At 44.5% G+C, this 18860-nt stretch overlaps 1 protein-coding gene across 1 annotated transcript in view; it reads left to right on the top strand.

Moving 5' to 3' along the window:
- CYP27A1 (cytochrome P450 family 27 subfamily A member 1) overlaps window positions 1-15497 on the top strand; it is a 40998-nt gene extending 25501 nt beyond the window's left edge. The window contains exons 2-9 of the mRNA XM_055397605.2: window positions 8248-8438; window positions 12620-12819; window positions 12923-13120; window positions 13269-13441; window positions 14270-14436; window positions 14643-14724; window positions 14805-15017; window positions 15155-15497. Coding sequence (XP_055253580.1) covers window positions 8248-8438; window positions 12620-12819; window positions 12923-13120; window positions 13269-13441; window positions 14270-14436; window positions 14643-14724; window positions 14805-15017; window positions 15155-15274 — 1344 coding nt within the window. The 3' untranslated portion in view covers window positions 15275-15497. The remainder of the gene's footprint in view (window positions 1-8247; window positions 8439-12619; window positions 12820-12922; window positions 13121-13268; window positions 13442-14269; window positions 14437-14642; window positions 14725-14804; window positions 15018-15154) is intronic.
- The last annotated feature ends 3363 nt before the right edge of the window (window positions 15498-18860 follow it).

The raw sequence follows: 18860 nt of genomic DNA, 5'->3' as shown, positions 1-18860 counted from the left end.
ACAAAGAAAATCCAAATCTTCCGTCTCAGCACCCTGTACATATTAAGTGTCTGGCACACATAGGTGTTAATAAGCATTTGTGGGCTTCTTTGGTGACTCAGTGGAAAAGAATCCACCTGTCAATTCAGAAGACATGGACTCAGTCCCTGGTTCGGGAAGATCTCACATGCTGCAGAACAACTAAGCCCATGTGCCTCTACTGTGGAGCCTGTGCCCTGGAACCTTCTTGTGCACTGCAAGAGAAGCCACCATAATGAGAAGCCTGTGTACCGCAGCTAGAGAGTAGCCCCTGCTTGCCGCAACTAGAGAAAAACCCACACAGCAGTGAAGACCCAGCACAGCCACAAATAAATAAATAGAATGTTTTAAGAAAGCATTTGTGAAATGAATGCATAAATATACACATAGTCTTCAGGGTCAGTTCAGTTCAGTTCAGTTCAGTCGCTCAGTCGTGTCCGACTCTCTGGTACCCCATGAATCACAGCACGCCAGGCCTCCCTATCCATCACCAACTCCCGGAGTTCAGGGTAAGTAGGTAATAATCCTGCTTGTTTGTCCTTGGTGAATAGACTTCCACACTTCCCCCATGCGTCATCCACATATGTACTTTTTGAATGAAAGCATGTACTCTCTTTTATAACCTGCCCTTTACTAAAATATGAATATCTTTACTGTCACTTGAGCAACAGTTTTTAATGGGTATTGCATTGTGGCTACATGAGAACATACTGAAGCTTATTGTTATATGTTTAGATTTTTAAATGTATAAAGGTTTGGTAAATATATCTATCGCTAAATATCATGTACATCGTGAATTAGCTCCTTAAAATAAATTCTCCTAAAATGGAATTGGTGCAGTAAAAGATTTCATCCAGGCCTTTGCTATGTATTGGCTGCCAAATCATCCTCCAGAAAAGTTATAAGGGCAACAGTTTTGTGCAATAAGGGGCATTCCCATTTCTAAAAGAAAGACTCTGCCAGTATCTTCTTCCCAGAGCAAATAAACAAATGAGCAAACACCCATTAAAACTTGATCTTTAATCCTATATAAGAAACTGACAAGGCAAAGGAAAGGTTGGTCAGTCCTCTCTTCTTCTTGATTCACAAGAGAGGAAGTCTTGGAACCACAGAAGAGGCAACTCAGGGGAACCCCCCTCACTCCCTTTCTGTTCTTTCTTTGCTGAGGGGAAATCTCAGCAGGGTCCTTCCTGAGCCTCTGCAGGTTTTAAGTATCACAAACTTCTGGGCTTTTTCTTAGGGGAAATTCACAAAGTATAAAACAATGAGCCATTTTAAAGTGCACAATTCAGCAGCATTTAGTGTATTCTTAATGTTATAAAACTACTGCCTCTCTCTAGTTTCATAACTTTTTCAAGTTTTGATACCCTAGAAAGAGACCCTGTCATTAGCCACTCCTTATTCTCCTTCATGCCACCCTTTGGTAAACGTTAATCTGCTTTCCATCTTTATGGATTTGCCTTTTCAGATATATCATATAAATGGAATCATACAATATGAGACCTTTTGTCTCAGCTTCTTTCAGTTAGCATATGTTTTCAAATTTCATCCAAATTTTAGCTTATATTGTACTCCCGTACTTTGTTCCTTTTTATACATACAATACTATTCCATTGTATGTATATCCCACATTTTGCTTATCCATTCATCAGTTGAAGACTTTTAGATTGTTTCCACCTTTTGACGACTATCAGTAATCCTGCTGTAAACATTCCTGTACAAGCCTCTGTGTGATATATGTTTTTATTTCTCTTGAGTATATTATTATACCTAGTAATGGAATTGCTGGATGATATGGTAATTCTTGATGTTTGACTTTTTGGGAACTTGCCAAATGGTTTTCTACAGCAGATGCATTATTTTTACTTTCCCATCAGCAATGTAATAGGGCTTCAGTTTCTCCACCTGCTTGCCAACAATTTGTTATATTCAGTTTGTTGGATTTAAGTCATTCTAGTGGATATAACCCCTGGAGAAAGAAATGGCAACCCACTCCGGTATTCTTGCCTGGTAAATCCTTTGGATGGAGGAAGCTGGTGGGCTACAGTCCACGAGGTCACAAAAGTCACATACAACTTAGTGACTACACAACAAGTGGATATAAAATACTTCCTTTTTATGGTTTTGATTTTCATTCCTTAATGGTCAGTGATGTTGAACATCTTTTTGTGTGTTTATTGGTTTTTTGTATATCTTCTTTGGAGAAATGTCAAGTGCTTTCATCTTTTGAAAACTGGATTGTCTTCTTGTTGTTGAGTTTTAAAAAGTTGTCTGTATATTCTGGATATTAAACCCTCATCATATATATGATTTGCCAATATTTTCTCTCATTCTGTAAATTGTTTATTCACATTCTTGAGAATGTCCTTTGATGTGCAAAGTTTTTAATTTTTATTAAGTCCAATTTTTCTATTTTTTTCCTTTTATTGCTCATACGTTACTATTCAAATCTAAGAATCCATTGGTAAATCCAAGATCATGACGATTTACCACTGTGTTTTATTCTGAGAGTTTTATAGTTTTAGCTCTTTTATTTAGAGTTTTGGTCCATTTTGAGTTAATTTTTGTATATGAAGTGAGGTAGGGGGTCCAACTTCACTCTTTTGCACTTGGTTATCCATTTGTCCTAATACCATTTATTGATGAGATTGTTCTTTTCCCCCTGAATGCTCTGGGCACTCTTGTAAAAAATCAATTGACCATAGATATTTAGGTTTCTTTCTGGCTACCCTTAATTCTAGTCCATGGGTCTATATGTGTATCATTATGCTATTACCAAACTGTTTTGATTACTGTAGCTTTGTAGTAAGTTTTAAAATCAGAAAGTATGAGTCTTCCATCTTTGTTTTTATTTTTAAACATAGTTTCAACTATTTACAGAGTAGGCAATGGCACCCCACTCCAGTACTCTTGCCAGGAAAATCCCATGGACGAAGGAGCCTGGTAGGCTACAGTTCATGGAGTCTCACAGAGTCGAACATGACTCAGTGACTTCACTTTCAATTTTCACTTTCATGCATTGGAGAAGGAAATGGCAACCCACTCCAGTATTCTTGCCTGGAGAATCCCAGGGAAGTGGGAGCCTGGTGGGCTGCCATCTATGGGGTTGCACAGAGTCAGACATGACTGAAGCGATGCAGCAGCAGCAGCTATTTAGGGCTCTTTCAATTTCATATGAATTTGAGGATTGGTTTCTGAGAAAAGCCCATGAAAATTTTAATGGAAATTGCATTGAATCTGTAAGTCACTTTGGGGAGCAGTGCCATTTTAACAGTATTAAGTTTCCCAATCTGTGAACACAGGATATAATTCCATTTATTTAGGCTTTTAATTTCTTTCAGCAATGTTCTGTAGTTTTCAGTGTACAAGTGTTTTACCTCCTTGGTTAAATTTATTATTAGTAACTTTATTCTTTTGGATGTTATATATTAGTTTACTCTGGCTGCTCTAATTCCACAAACTGGGTGTCTTAAACAGCAAAATTAATTTTTTTCACAGTTCTGAAGGCTGAAAGTACAAGATAAGGTACGAGCATAGTTGATTTCTGGTGAGAGTCTTTTTCTAACAGGGGTAGAGCGGGCACATGCCCATTAGCTGGAGACTGTTAGTGTGACACCCTTAGCACAGTGGTTTGAGGTCCCACTCTACCAACAGTGGACCTCACTGTGGTCCTTGTGGTAAAGGGTACAGTAAGAGGTGGATCGTGGCCTTCTCCCCGGGGCACTCCAGGCCCTCAGGCCTTGGGGCTGGTGGGGTGATCTAGAGAGGCCCAGGGATAGGCTGAAGGGGCTGAAGAGCTCCTGAAGAGCTCCTGAGTCCTTGCAAAGGCCACCCACTGGCTGGTTTTAGGCTTCAAGGCAGCAGTGAACTTCTCCCTCATCCTCACCTCTGCAACCTAATGGCAGTGGTGGTATTCATGGGTCACAGTCCACGTAGGCCTCAGAAACTGGACACTGCCATTAAAGTAACCTTCATCCGACTTCAGGCTTTCCATTCAAGTTTCAAAAATAGGTACAGTTTAGATTGATTATCTACTCCTAGGAGGTGACCAGAGTTCAGGGTTAAGTTGAAAGGACATTTCACGTCACTACTTCAGGTCCACCTCTGTAGTTGGAGCTATTTTCAAAGAAGGGCGATTCTTGTGAGCTTTTGGTATTTGCTACAAGTATTCCTATTGATCCTATACAAATGACTGTCTCCAGTTAAGTGAAAAACCTGAGGGCCAGCTCGGTCCTGGATACCTGGCTCCCTCAGTGATGACAGCTGGGCTGAGCCTGGGAACTTGGCCCTGAAGACGCCACCAGCTGAGAACCGCCTCTTCAGCCAGGCGTGGGCACCGGTGGGAGGACCCAGACTGGTACAAGAATGCTGCTGAACAGGGTGATGAGCCCACACAGGGCTCCTGTTCGCCAAGGCCTGGATCTGAGAGGGTGAAAGTTGAGCCATGGGACTTTGCCCTTTTTTGTCAGAATAGAGAATAACCTTTGTCTTGGTGGAGGTTTATAGGCACATGGTGACCTGCCTGTGATCTGACCTCAAGAACAAAGGATCTGATACAAAGAATTTTTGGTTTTTTTTGACATCAAGAAATTTGCAACAACTAAACCATGCCCCAGGCTTCCCAGGTGGCACTAATGGTAAAGAACCAGCCTACCAATGCAGGAGATATAAGAGATGTGTAGTTCACTTCCTGGGTCCGGGAGACCCCCTGGAGGGGGACATGGCAAGCTACTTCAGTATTCTTGCCTGGAGAATTCCATGGACACAGGAGCCTGGCAGGCTACGGTCCATAGGGTTGCAAAGAGTTGACATGACTGAGCAACTAAGCACACATGCACAACCATGCCCCTCCTTCTCCTTCATCTTTCTTATAAAAGGGCTTTGCTGTAAGCTTTCAGAAAGTTCAGGGTTTTTAAGGCATGAGCCACTCACTTATCTCCTTGCATGACCCTGCAGTAAGCCTTTCTCTGCTCCAGATTCTGATGTTTTGGTGTTGTTTGGTCTCATTGTGCGTTGGGCACACAGACTCGCATTTGATAACAGTTTTTCTGGCTTGCAGACAGCTGCCTTCTCCCTGTGTACTTAAATGATCTTTGCTTGGTGTGTGTGTGTGTGTGCGTGCACACACAGAGAACTCTCTGATGTCTCTTCTTAGGAGGATACTTACTAATCCTACTGGATCAGGGCCCCACTCTTATTTAATCTTACTTTCTTAGATGTCTCTTCTCTAAATACACACCGAGGGTTATGGCTTCAACCCATGAGTTTTGGAGAGATGCAAACATTCAGTCCATAAAAGATGCTATTAGAATTATCTATTAGAATTATTCTCTTAATTTCCTTTTCAGATTATCCTTCCAGGCTTTTTAAAATTAATGCCTGCCCCAGTGGAGCCATTGTTACCAGTATCCTATGTATCCTCTCCCCTGCTTCCTTTCTGACTTTGTCTCATAAGCTCTGTTTTATCTGCAGCTTGTTATTCTTCCACTTGATTCGTTGGCAACTGCTAAATATTTACTGAGTGCCTGTAATGTGTTTATCAGTGTGTCTAGCAATAGGGGAGGTATAAAGAATTACAACATGGTTCCTGCCCTTGAAGACTTTCAATTTAGTTAAAGAAACAGACATCTACAAAATAATTTGGGAAATGAACTTCCTTGGTGGTCCGGTGATTAAGACTTTACCTTCCAATGCAGGGGGTATGAGTTTGGTTCCTGTTCGGGGAACCAAGATCCTGCAAGCATCTCGGGCAGAAAACCAAAACAAAATACAAGCGGTATTGTAACAAATTCAATAAAGACGTTTTAAATGGTCCACATAAAAAAATATTTAAAAAAATTAAGGAACCATTGATAAGCATAAGTAATCCAATTCTTAACTATGTGACTCGCGCCTTAGGATGTAAATAAACTGTAAAAGAGTAGGTCACAGCAGTATCCCCAGCTCCTAGATCAGTATAGGAGGAACAAGATATGAGCTCAATAAATGAGTATTGGATGAATTTAATACTGTCCATCTGTGGAATTTCACCTGGTGGAGGCTAGCCCTCCCATTCATCCTGGAAGATGATCCCCAGGGGACTCTGGTCTGCAAAGGGACATTTAGATAGGACCTATCTGAGAACGCTGGGGCTCTCTAACTGGTTCAGGTTACGGCTTAATGGTAGGCTCACAGACATAGCACACATCTCTCAGCAAGTATTCTGGTGTCTTTCTAAAATAAGTTCTTACATAAATAGATCCTTGTTCCACCGAGTAAACTAACTGAGAAGAGGAGTATGAAGGAAGAGGGAAGAAAGCATGTCTAGGCATGGGGGGGAATGTCCCAGAAAATTCCAAACCAATCGCCAGGAAGTGGTGCCAGGAGCTTTGGATTCCAGGCAAGAAGCGGTGCCCAAACTTATTGATCTAGTCCTTTAAAATATGATTTTTTTTTCTGATTCCAAGATGAAGGTAGAATACTTGAAAAATAAATCACAGTATAAAGAAGAAAGTAAACTGTCTATAAACCATGATAGAGATAAGCATTGTTTGCGTCATTATATAAAAACATTACATGTCATTTTACTTGAACTTAACAGAAGGAAAAGAAATCAAACTTCAGATAAGAACCTAGTATTTAATGTCAACAGTAAGATCCAGTAAAATTGATGATTCTATGGACTATGAGTTCTATAATTTGCATAATAGATCTCCTCTCTATAAGTAGAAAAAAATGTTTATTTATTTTGTTTTGGGCTGAGTCAGGTCCCAGCTGTGGCGTGAAGGATCTTTGTGCTATCTTTCATACGGTGGGCGGGCTTCTCTCTAGTTGTGGCATGCAGCTTGGTAGTGGTGGCAAGCGGGCTCAACTGCCTTGTGGAATGTGGGATCTTAAGTTGCCAACCAGGGATCAAACCTGTGTCCTCTTTATTGAAAGGCAGATTCTTAACCACTGGACCACCAGGGAAGTCCCTTGTCTCCATAATTATAATGTTTCTTTTATAGAAACCCTTTGGACTAATTTTGATATTAGAACACATCTGATCCTCTTAAAACATATTCAGTAACAGATTATGAAAGATGAAGTACTTGGGAAACCACTATGTTTCATTTTATTTCAGTTTATAGGTGTAATTTAGCTAATAAATTTAATCTTAGTATTTCTGGATTTTTTAAAAAACATATTGTTTTCTCCCTTATGTTCAACAACTATAAAAACATTCATTGCAATGTCAATTTCATAGATGTTATGTGTCTCAACTGTCAAGTACTTTAGAAATTCTAAGATAAAATGTTGAGAATTACTTTCCTTAACATAGCTAATAAAATTTCTTATTAAAAAATTCATGCCACTTAGTTTACTTCATACTTACATCTTGATTTTCTCATTCAACTTCTTATTTTTTCTGGTGTTTCTAATTGTATTTCTTTTTTCTTATTGGTTACACGAAATGCTTATCTTCTTGTGTTTGGAAGCAAACTGCAGGAAATTTAAATGCCTTCTATGACAGGAGGTACAAGAGATTCAGGTTGGATCCCTAGGTTGGGGAGATCCCCTGGAGTAGGAAATGGCAACCTGCTCCACTATTCTTGCCTGGGAAATCCCCTGGACAGAGCCTGGCAGGCTACAGTCCATGGTGTTGCAAAGAGTCAGACATGACTGAGCAGCTGAGCACACACACATGAAGAGGCCATAGACATTCTACTATACTTCACTGAGGGCTCAGTTTCCCTAAAACCCTGGACCCCCAATATCCATACCTCAGCCTACTCCAGTTTACCAGGTATCTCATTTTTCCAAACTTTCATTCCTCTAAGACCTCAGTTCCCCCAGTTCTGCCAGCTCCTCATTGTTCTCAATACTTTAACTCTTGTGTAACCATTTTTTCCAGTGTTCTCCTTTTAAGACTACAGGCCATCCCAGTACCTACCTCCTACACAATGAGTTTTGCCCAGCCCACCTGCGCTGGTGTGGCCATCGGACATTTCCTCTATCCTGTTTCTCCTCTCCAGGAAGTGCATGCTTGCCTGCTGCTGCTGCTGCTAAGTCGCTTCAGTCGTGTCCAACTCTGTGCGACCCCAGAGACGGCAGCCCACCAGGCTCCCCCGTCCCTGGGATTCTAAAGGCAAGAACACTGGAGTGGGTTGCCATTTCCTTCTCCAATGTGTGCAAGTGAAAAGTGAAAGTGAAGTCGCTCAGTCGTGTCCGACTAGGCCATGATGATTCAGCTTTGGTTGAACCCCACAGGTGCTGGCCAAGGCCAAGTACGGCCCAATATGGATAAACCGAGTAGGGCCTCAGATGCATGTGAACCTGGCCAGTGCCCCACTCCTGGAGCAAGTGATGCGCCAAGAGGGCAAGTACCCCGTACGGGACGACATGAAGCTATGGAAGGAGCACCGGGACCAGCAAGGCCTCTCCTATGGGCCCTTCACCACGTGAGCTGGGGCTGGAGGGACTGGAAGAGGGCCCCAGAGGGCAGGCCCAGGAGTGGTGGCGCTGGGCAGCCAGAGGATAAAGGGCAGAGTAGGATCTCCCTGTGTCCTCCGAGCCTGAGTCTAGAAAAAGGCCTCTGTGTCTAGAAAGCGGTGGTTGGGTTGGACTGAAGCCCGTGGACAATTCATTGGCTTTTCCACTAATGTATCCTATGACTATGAACAAATGAATAATATACCCTCCTTGGGCTTATGTTTCTTATGTATAAAATGGGAAGCTTGAATTACAGGATCTGCAAGGTATCTTTCAGACCTTGCAAGCTCCATGATTCTGTATTATGGTTGAAATTGTATTAACTCAAATCGTACTGGGACATATTTACTTACAGTTGAAAAAAAAAAAACAGCAACATCATATTAGTTGGGAGGGCTCAATTTCATTTTAAGAAAATTTTCCAAATTATGTTTTATATGCTTGTTGTTGGTTGTAACTTTCATAGATGCTCTCAACCCAGAGAGATACGTGTAGGTTTTAATCTCAAAGTCATATCTAGAAAAGTTAAGATTATTTTGGCAGTGACACATTGAAAGATGAGCTGAGTGTATTATGTATTTAAATACCAATTGAGGTAAATAATTGAGAATTATTGGTGATAAACCATTCCCAGTGCCACAGCTTGTAATTGGATATATTACAGGCTTCTTTTTGCTATAGTATATTAAAAGAGCTTCCAAAACAAGGAATGGCTTTTTATTTTCCCTAACTGTCTGACATCCACATTTTTAAAGTCATTTTTTAAGGGATTAAAGTTGATCCAGGTGGTTGAAGTAATAGCAACAACACTATAATAACTGTTTGTGACATGCCAGGCATCAGGCTAGTCCCTTTACATTTATTATTTCATTCTAACCTCACAACAAGGCCAGGAAGTAGATAGTATTATTAATCCCCATTTTACAAATAAAGAAACTGAGGCCTAGAAGGGTTTGGTTTTTGCACTACTTGCCAGAAGTGACGCAGTGAGTAGTGACATAGATATCTCTGATTCTGAAATGCAAGAACTTACTGCCTTGACGTGTTTGGAAAGGTGCAGGCTGGTTGGAAGGTTCATTTTCTATGTCTTTGATGCCTGTATATTCATTCTGTCATTTAATAGCTTTCTCTTTTCCTGGTTCCTTCATAGCTGGGTGGTTTCAGAACTTAATTCCTAGGTCCTTTTTTCTAAGTTCTGAGAAGAGAATAGAGAATGTTCTTTAAGAGCTGTTTAGCCTGATATCTGACCTTGAGGGCAAGATTTGGGTCTCAAGGATGCTGTACAATATTTGAGACCCAAATCTTGCCTAGAGAGTAAATCCTTAAAGTTTATTTTTTATGGTGACAGATGGTCAGTTCAGTCCAGTCGCTCAGTCGTGTCCAACTCTGCGACTCCACAGACTGCAGCACAACAGGCTTCCCTGTCCATCACCAACTCCCAGAGCTTACTCAAACTCATGTCCATCGAGTTGGTGATGCTATCCAACCATCTCATCCTCTGTTGTCTCCTTCTCCTCCCACATTCTTGTCTTATTATGGTGATCATTTTGCAGTGTATTCAGATGTCAAATCATTATATTGAAACCAATATAATGTTATATGTCAATTATAAATCAATAATAATAATAATAAAAGATTTGGGTCTCAGTTTTTCACCAAGTCAGGCCATCACTGGACTTGATGGTTCAGATTTAGAACTGGAGCTAAACATGTGTGTATATATATATACCCCTTTGTGATCTATTATACCCATTTCCTCTAAAGCCAGTTTCCTAAATATGTTATATATGTATTTAAAAGCTATTTTGCTAAGCTGTGAGACTTTTTAACATATATCTATATTTAAAATCTCATTTTCTGAAGCATTGTTCCCCCAAGAAATATTTTAACAACCACAGAAAGGTTCTCATTTAAGTTCTGCAAATCTATTCCTATTGTTGGGAGAGTTTTACTCTTGGAGAAGCACCCAAAACCTGAAGTTCCAATAAATAGGTCTGTTCTGGTTTTCATTGATTTTCTAGCAACACTTTTACTTTACCCTTATGCAGTTTTCCCCAACATAAGATGTTGCTAGTGTAAAGAACCTACCTCCCATTGCAGGAGACCTAAGAGACACATGTTCAATCCCTGGGTCAGGACGATTCCTGGAGGAGGGCATGGCAACTCACTCCAGTATTCTTGCCTGGAGAATCCCATGGACAGAGGAACCTGGTAGGCTCAGTCCATGGGGCCGTAGAGAGTTGGACATGACTGAAGCGACTTAGAACACACACCAATATAAGAACGAAAACTCCTAGGTTTTGAAGTTCATTTATTTAGTTTGTTTTTTAAGGTTCATTTAAGTAAAAATATATTTTTCAAATTTATTGAAGTATAGTTGACTTACAATGCTGTGTAGTGCTTAGTCACTGTCATTTCCAACTTTTTGCAACCCCATGGTTTGTAGCCCACTAGGCATTTCTGTCCATGGGGATTCTCCAAGCAAGAACACTGGAGCGTGCCCTTCTCCAGGGGATCTTCCCAAACCAGGGATCGGACCCAGGTCTCCCACATTGCAGGCAGATTCTTTACCATCTGAGCCACCAGGAAGTCCAATAGTTCAAAATAAAAAAACCTGATTCTTGCCTTAATACTTGTAAATGTTTTTCTTTTTTAAAGGCCTTATGAATTTTTAAAATTCAAAAGTAATATTTATTGTAAAAATTCCAGTAATAAAATAGTCTCCCTACCCCTTGGTCCCATCCCATCCTCCTAAGTAATCCTGACAATTTGGTGTATATTCTTACCTTGTTGTTGTTTAGTCGCTAAGTTGTATCCAACTCTTTGTGACCCCTAGACTGTAGCCCTCCAGGTTCCTCCATACATGGAATTCTCCAGGCAGGAATACTGTAGTGGGTTGCTATGCCCTGCTCCAGGGGATCTTCCCAACCCGGGGATTGAACCCACATCTCTTAGATCTACCTGCATTGGCAGGTGAGTTCTTTACCACTAGCGCCACCTGGGAAGCCCTGTATTCTTCTCTGTGAACATACAGATATGCATGTAGATGCATAGGGTTTCCTCTCCTGCTCTTAAAATTTTACCGTATTGTACTTATTACTCTACATCTAGCTTTTGAAAAATTGACCCATACCCAGCTTGCTTAGGAAAGGTAACAGGTTTGGGGGACCGCTGAAGATGGGAGTAGCCCCTGAAAATTAAGCCCCTGAATGGGAAGTGTGTGTCCATCCCCATGAGCATCCCTGTCTAACCAGGGTGAGGACCCAGCTACCTACTGCATGGCTATGGCAAGAGGACCTGGAGCATCAGCCAGATAACTCTCTCTGTCTCCCTGGCACCTTGAGCCTAGCCGAGCACAAAGGTCCTCTGAGCACCTTAAGAACCCTCAGTTGCTCCTCTTTTAGCCCTCATCCTCGACACAGAGGGACCAGAGCCACTGTAGCTTCCTAGCTCATTTCACATACAGAAGATTATAGAGTTGTGTCATCCTAAGATAATCACAGTCAACATTCATTAAGTATTCACCCATTTGTCAGGCACCAATCTAAGCACGTTAATTATCCTACTAAGACAGGCGCTCTTATTATTCCCATTTTACAGAAGGGAAACTGAGGCACAGAGGAGTTGGGTCACTTGCCTAAGGTCACTCAGTCGACATCATCTGACCTATGATTTGACCCTAGGCAGATTGGTTCAGAGGGCTTCCCAGGTAGCGCTAGTGGTAAAGAACCCGCCTGCCGATGCAGGAGACGTAAGAGATGGGGGTCAACCCCTGGGTCTGGAAGGTCCCCTGGAGGAGGACATGGCAACCCACTCCAGTATTCTTGTCTAGAGAATCCCTTGGAGTGGAGGAGCCTGGCTGGCTGGCTCTAGTCCATAGGGTCGCAAAGAGTCGGATACAACTGAAGTGACTTAGCACGGGACAGGTTGGTTCAGATGCCCACCTTAACTACTTCCTTTAGGCTGTTAGTGAAATTCTGAAGTTTTGTGATTTGAAGATTCTGTCATTTGAGAGTTTGTGATTTCATAATTCTAGGTCTAGGAGTCTGAGATTTTCCTCAACTCTGTAAGGGTCTCAGGGTGGGAAGATACCACTTAATCCAGTCCCCACCAGATACTGACACTGGGGTCACTCTTCCATCGTCTGCAGGATGGGAGAGCAGTGGTACCGGTTGCGCCAGACTCTGAACCAGCGGATGCTGAAGCCAGCCGAAGCTGCGCTCTACACGGATGCTCTGAATGAGGTGATCAATGACTTCATGGCTCAACTGAAACAGCTGCGGGCAGAGAGTGCCTCGGGGGACCATGTGCCTGACATCGCTCACCAATTCTACTTCTTTGCCTTGGAAGGTACTCTGGTGGGGAGAAGGGCCGGGTGGGCGTGTGTGAGGGGTAGGTGTGGGTTAGGGGTAGGCTGTACTCTCCCCTGATGACGGCCCCCGTGTACCTCCAGCTATTTCCTACATCCTATTTGAGAAACGTATTGGCTGCCTGGAGCGCTCCATCCCCAAGGATACCGAGACCTTCGTCAGATCTGTTGGGCTCATGTTCCACAACTCTCTCTTTGCCACCTTCCTCCCCAAGTGGACTCGTCCCCTGCTGCCCTTCTGGAAGCAGTACCTGGATGGCTGGAACACCATATTCTCTTTTGGTGAGGAGTCCAGGGGAAGAAGTGGGGGCATGGGGCCCAGAGTCGGTGCAATAACAGCCCACAGTACTCTCTTCCAGGACTTTCTCCCTCCCCCCGTGGCGAGCATGGCTTTTGACCGCATCCTCCTGGTTCCCCATTGTCCCTGTAGGAAAGAAGCTGATTGATCAGAAATTGGAGGAGATAGAGGCCCAGCTGAAGACAGGGAATCCAGAGAAGACCCAGATATCTGGTTATCTGCACTTCCTGCTGACCAGCGGACAGCTCAGTCCTCGTGAGGCTGAGGGCAGCCTGCCCGAGCTGCTCTTGGCTGGAGTAGACACGGTGCGTGAGAGGGGCGGGCACGGAGGCCAGGGCCTCCCAGCTCTCATCCTGGGCCAGTTCCCCACTATCCTCCACCTGAGCCTGACCTTCGTTCCTCCAGGTACCTGCTTCTCTTTCTGTAATGTGGATTTAGAGCTGGAAGGAAAATGGGGGTCATTCAGCCTTGCGGAGGTGGGCCAGGAGTGGTTCCAGTGTGAGGGATTCGCTCACTCACTGGAGCCTCTGACAGCTGGGAAGTTTCATTTCACACCTAATCTACTCCTTCATGCTGTCATCTAAGCAGAGAGTTGAAGAGCTTGCCCATAGCACCTTCTTAGTAGGGCCTCTTTCGTGTGCTTTTGTCCTGTTGGGTTTCTCCGTTAGTCTCCTATGCTGTTACAGTGTGATTCTCTATCATGTCGGTCCTTATCCTGTGTGAAGCCACGTTGAGCATTGGAGAGAGGGTCCTATAAACCCTGGAGTCTAATCCTGCTGTGTAAAAGTGTTAGTCGCTCAGTCATCTCTGACTCTTTGTGACGCCGTGGACTGTAGGCGTCCTCTGTCCATGGGATTCCCACTAGGCTCCTCTGTCCATGGGATTCTCCAGGCAAGAATACTGAATGAGGTGCCATTCCTTCTCCAGGGGGTCTTCCTGACCCAGGGATTGAGGCCGGGTCTCTTGCATTGCTGGCAGATTTTTTACCATCTGAGCCCTCAGGGGAGCCCTGCCATACAAAGCAATTTAATTTCTCTCCCACATTTTGCAAACATGCAGACACCTTCTCACCATCTAACTGGGCCTCTTTCCTAGAAATCCCTGCTCACTTCATCTCTTACTGTACCTCCCAGACATCCAACACGCTGACGTGGGCCCTGTACCATCTTTCAAAGAACCCAGAGATCCAGGCGGCCTTGCATAAGGAAGTGGTGGGTGTGGTGCCTGCTGGGGAGGTGCCCCAGCACAAGGACTTTGCCCGCATGCCCCTGCTCAAAGCTGTGCTTAAGGAGACCCTGCGGTAGGATACTGTCCCCGGGAACAAGGGTCTGTGTGTGGAGGGGAGCTCAGAGACAGGAGTGGGAAGTGGGGGATGAGGGACTGTGGTCAGGGTCAGAGAGGGGACAGGAAGAAGGGACTGGGGGACCAGAGGGGTGTCGCCGAGACGGTGGGCACTCTGACCCTCCTTGGATCCAGAGGCAGGCCTGCACTTTCTTTCCCCTGCAGTCTCTATCCTGTGGTCCCTGTGAACTCCCGGGTTGTCGTGGACAAGGAAATTGAAGTTGGTGGCTTCCTCTTTCCCAAGAATGTGAGTGGGGCTGGAGTGCCAGGGTTCCCGGGGGGATCTCACAGACCTACACTGATGTGCCCCCCAACCTGTGTGCACAGACGCAGTTTGTGCTCTGCCACTACGTGGTTTCCCGGGACCCTGACATCTACCCCGAGCCTGACAGCTTCCAGCCCCAGCGTTGGCTGAGGAAGAACCAGCCTGATGCCCTCAAAACCCAGCACCCGTTTGGCTCTGTGCCCTTTGGCTATGGGGTTCGGGCTTGCCTGGGCCGCAGGATTGCAGAGCTGGAGATGCAGCTGCTGCTGACAAGGGTGAGTGGGGAGAGACTGGAGGGGTGTGTGGGCCAGGGGGGCTGACGGGGGAGGGAAGCGCAGGTGGGGGCATGCTGAGGAGGGCGGTGGATGGAGGTCACAGACTCTAAGCGTCCCCTGTGCTTTTTACCTCCCAGCTGATCCAGCAGTATGAGGTGGTCCTGGCCCCTGAGACGGGGGAGGTGACGAGTGTGGCTCGCATCGTTCTGGTTCCCAACAAGAAGGTGGGCCTGCGTTTCCTGCAGAGACAGAATTGAGCTGGGCCCTCGCTTCTCCCCTTTCCGGGCACATAAAGATGGAGAGAAAGCGCATGCCAGGGACCAGAGGTGGGAGAACCTCAGTGTGCTTCCTGCCGAACCTGAGCTTTTGCTACTTTGTATCATGTTGAGCATCTCCCTCTCAGATAAAAGGCTGCTACCATGGCACATTGCTAACCTTGAGGGAAAATACTGAATAAAGGGTATTTTATTCATAACTGGATATCTTTGTCATTCTTGTTGACAACCCAGCATCTGAAGCTTTTTCTGTGGTTGAGGAACATGCTCTCCCACTTAGGAAACTTGGTGGGAGGCAGAGCCGCCTCCCTCCATGGAAGCTGAGCACATCCTATGCTTTCCTAAACCTCACAGAGAAGTCTTGGCCTTACCTAGCATCGGCTGAGGCCGTATCCAGGCAGAAGCTGCCAATCCACTCCCCAGGCAGAGAAGACACTATATTTTGAACAGAAAGTGCCTAGATACAGGCAGTGAGGTCGCAAAAATGGTTGCAAGAGCTCTAGGATAGGCCTACAGGAGTGATTCTAGGGGCACCCCGGGGGAGGCTCATCAGTCCGGGAAGCCACACTCAGGAGGATGGGGTTTGAGAAACTCACTACGACTGTTGGCCCCAAAGCTACTCCATGTCTCCCAGATCTGTGTTGACTAAACAGAAAAAGAAAAGATGCCCCCTCCTCCCGACCGCCCCTGACAGCAGAAGGAACAGTAGCTGCAGAGGGTGGTCTCTGCCTCATGAACACCTTTCAGATCTCTTGCATACAGCTAAGAGGCAGAGCCTAGGTCCTACCTGGAACTCCAGCTTTGAGACAGTCTGGGGATTGTAGTCTTTAATTTTCCAGCCCCTTCAGTACAGTAAGCCAACTAGAAGGAGAGTGGGTTGGCATGGAGATCCAGTGCCCGGTAACACAAGCCTGAAAAATCAACTAATCCCAGCCTCGAGGAGGCCCAGCCCCAGTGGGAAATTTCTGCTGAGTCACAGAAAGCTGGACTTTCTTATGTCTGTGGGGATTTGGGTTTGAGCCTATTGAAAATAAACAAAAAACATGTCATTGCCCTGATAACATCCTTCCACGGCTCCTCTCAGTCCTGAGGCAAGGTCTAAAGTCCTTATGGTGGCTTAGAAGGCTGGTGTTCCAGCAGCCTGCTCTCTGTACTCGCCCACCACCTCCACCCTTTCCACAGCGGTGCCCCAATTCCTTGCATCTCCCCCGAGCACGTTCTGCTCTTTCCAGCCTCCATACTTGGTACTTCATGTCCCATCTCCTTGGAACACCCTCTTCACCAACTGGCGTATCGTCTCAGAGAACTTGCTCTTGCTCAGGACTCAGCTCAAATGTCACCGCCTCTGCAAAGCCTTCCCTGACCTCTCTGGGCTAGCGCGAACGCTTCCTCTTGTGCTATCCCCTGTCCACCCATAAAACCAAGCACTCGGCGTGTTCACTGCATCCTAGGCCTGACTGTCTTCCCAGCCAGCTGGGAACCCCACGGAGGGCACAATCCCAGTGTCCAACTCTGTGTCTAGCACAGAGTTAATCAAGGTAACGAATATAAATGTTGAATGAGAAGAGACTGGACTAGGAGGAAGGGAAGGAGAGTGGAGGCTACAGAGCTTTCCATATTAAAAAGAGAAACCTGGAGAGAACTGAGCCCATGGCTCTCAAATCCTCCAGTGTAGGGCTTCACCAGTGAGAGCTCTTTGTAAATGTACAGGATGGGGGCTGGGCACTGAGGGGGCCAGGATCTCTGCACAAAGTCGACCAGAGCAGACTGCTGCCTTTCCAAGTGGGCTGCTCCTCCAGACCACCAAGGGTCAGCTGCCCAAACCACGGGGATCCCTCAGTGCTCACATTTTGGGTCGAGGGTGGAGGGGAGGAGGAAGTCATGTGATGTGGCTGGGATTGAGGTTTTTAGCAGCTGTGGAAGAGTGTCAGGGTTCATGGTCTGTGGCTCAGTTAATGAATTTATAGGCTAATCTCACATCAAAATCTGTGAAGATCTGGTATATCTGTAGGTTAGAATAGTATTCAGCCATAAAAAAGTAACGAAGTACTGATTCATGCAACATCATGGGTGAACTTTGAAAATGTTATGTTCATGAAGGAAACCAGACACAAAAAACCACATCTTGTATGATTCCATTGACATAAAAATATCTAGAATAAGCAAATCCGTAGAAATAGAAAGTGAGCTAGTGGTTGCCCAGAGAAGTGTGTGGGGAGTGACTGCTAATGGATACAGAGTTTCTTTGGGGTGATGAGTGTGTTCTGAAATTGGATAGTGGTGATGTTTGCATGACTAGGTGAATACACTAAGTACTGCTGAATTGTACACATTAAAACAGTGAATTTAATAATATGTGGGTCACATCTCAATTTTTAAAAATCTATAAAGACTAATTTGGTGAGATTATTGTAGAAATAGCTGCCACTGGAAGTTATACCTCCAAAGATACCACAGACAACTGAGGCAGCAGTGCCCTGCTGTACATCTGAAGGGCCTAAAATCCAGTCTGTAACCAGAAATCAGAGATGCAGAACCGAGACAAGAGCTCAGAGGATGGGTGATGTAATGATGTCCTCGTGAGGCTGAATCAAAGAGCAGGCTATATCCCCTTACATTCTGGTGAAGTGTAGGCACAGCCTCAGAGGCTTCCCCCTGCAAGTGACAAGTGACAGGCTGTGTTCTAAAAGACAAGCTGAAGTGCTATTAACGTCGCTGTGAAACCTTGCCCAGAGTTTGCTACTGGAGAGTCCACAGACACAGCTCTGGGAAGAAAAGTGTCAAAGACTCCTACTCAAAACAGGAAAAGACAAAATTCAGTATGGGCATGGTCAGAAGCTGTCTCTTTATATTTGAGGTTCTTTACATTTTAAAAAATTTATTTTAATTGAAGGATAATTGCTTTACAATATTTGGTTGGTTTCTGCCATACATCAACATGACTCAGCCATAGGAATACATATACCCTTCCCTCTTGAATCTTCCTCCCACCTCCCTCCCCATCCCACCCCTCTAGGTTGTCACAGAGCCCCGACTTGAATTCCCTGAGTCATAAAGCAAATTCTCACTGGCTATTTATTGAAATATGCCTATAGAAAAATAAATATGGCAGTTAGCATACATGAAGTTCTTTGGCTTTTCTTGGGAATTAAAAATGGCATCTCTCAGTTTATATTCCATCTCATTGCCTGGATGAGACACTTAGCGTAAGTGGAAAAAAAATTACTTTCTTTGCTAATGATTCATTCAAAAATATAAAATACCTTTTGGATACAATGTTGTAAATAAACTCTGCTTCAATTAAAAAAAAACCCATAAGGCTTAGAAAGCATTCACGGGGATTTCCCTGGTGGTCCAATGGTTAAGATTCCATGCTTCCAACGCAGGGGACCTGGATTTGATCCATGGTCAGGGAACTAGAGCCCGAAACCTACAACTAAGACCCAGCACAGTCAAAGAAATTTGAAAAAGAAAAACACACACCACAGGATAGATGTAATATAATAAGTGGGCTCTTTCCCATGCAACTTTCTCTCTGTAAAGTGAAAAATCAGACCATCAGCCCTGG

The sequence above is a fragment of the Moschus berezovskii genome, chromosome 2 (assembly GCF_049115385.1).
Source record: "Moschus berezovskii isolate FMDL1 chromosome 2, NW_MosBer_1.0, whole genome shotgun sequence".
NCBI lineage: Eukaryota > Metazoa > Chordata > Mammalia > Artiodactyla > Moschidae > Moschus > Moschus berezovskii.
This window is presented reverse-complemented; position numbering and strand designations above follow the sequence as displayed.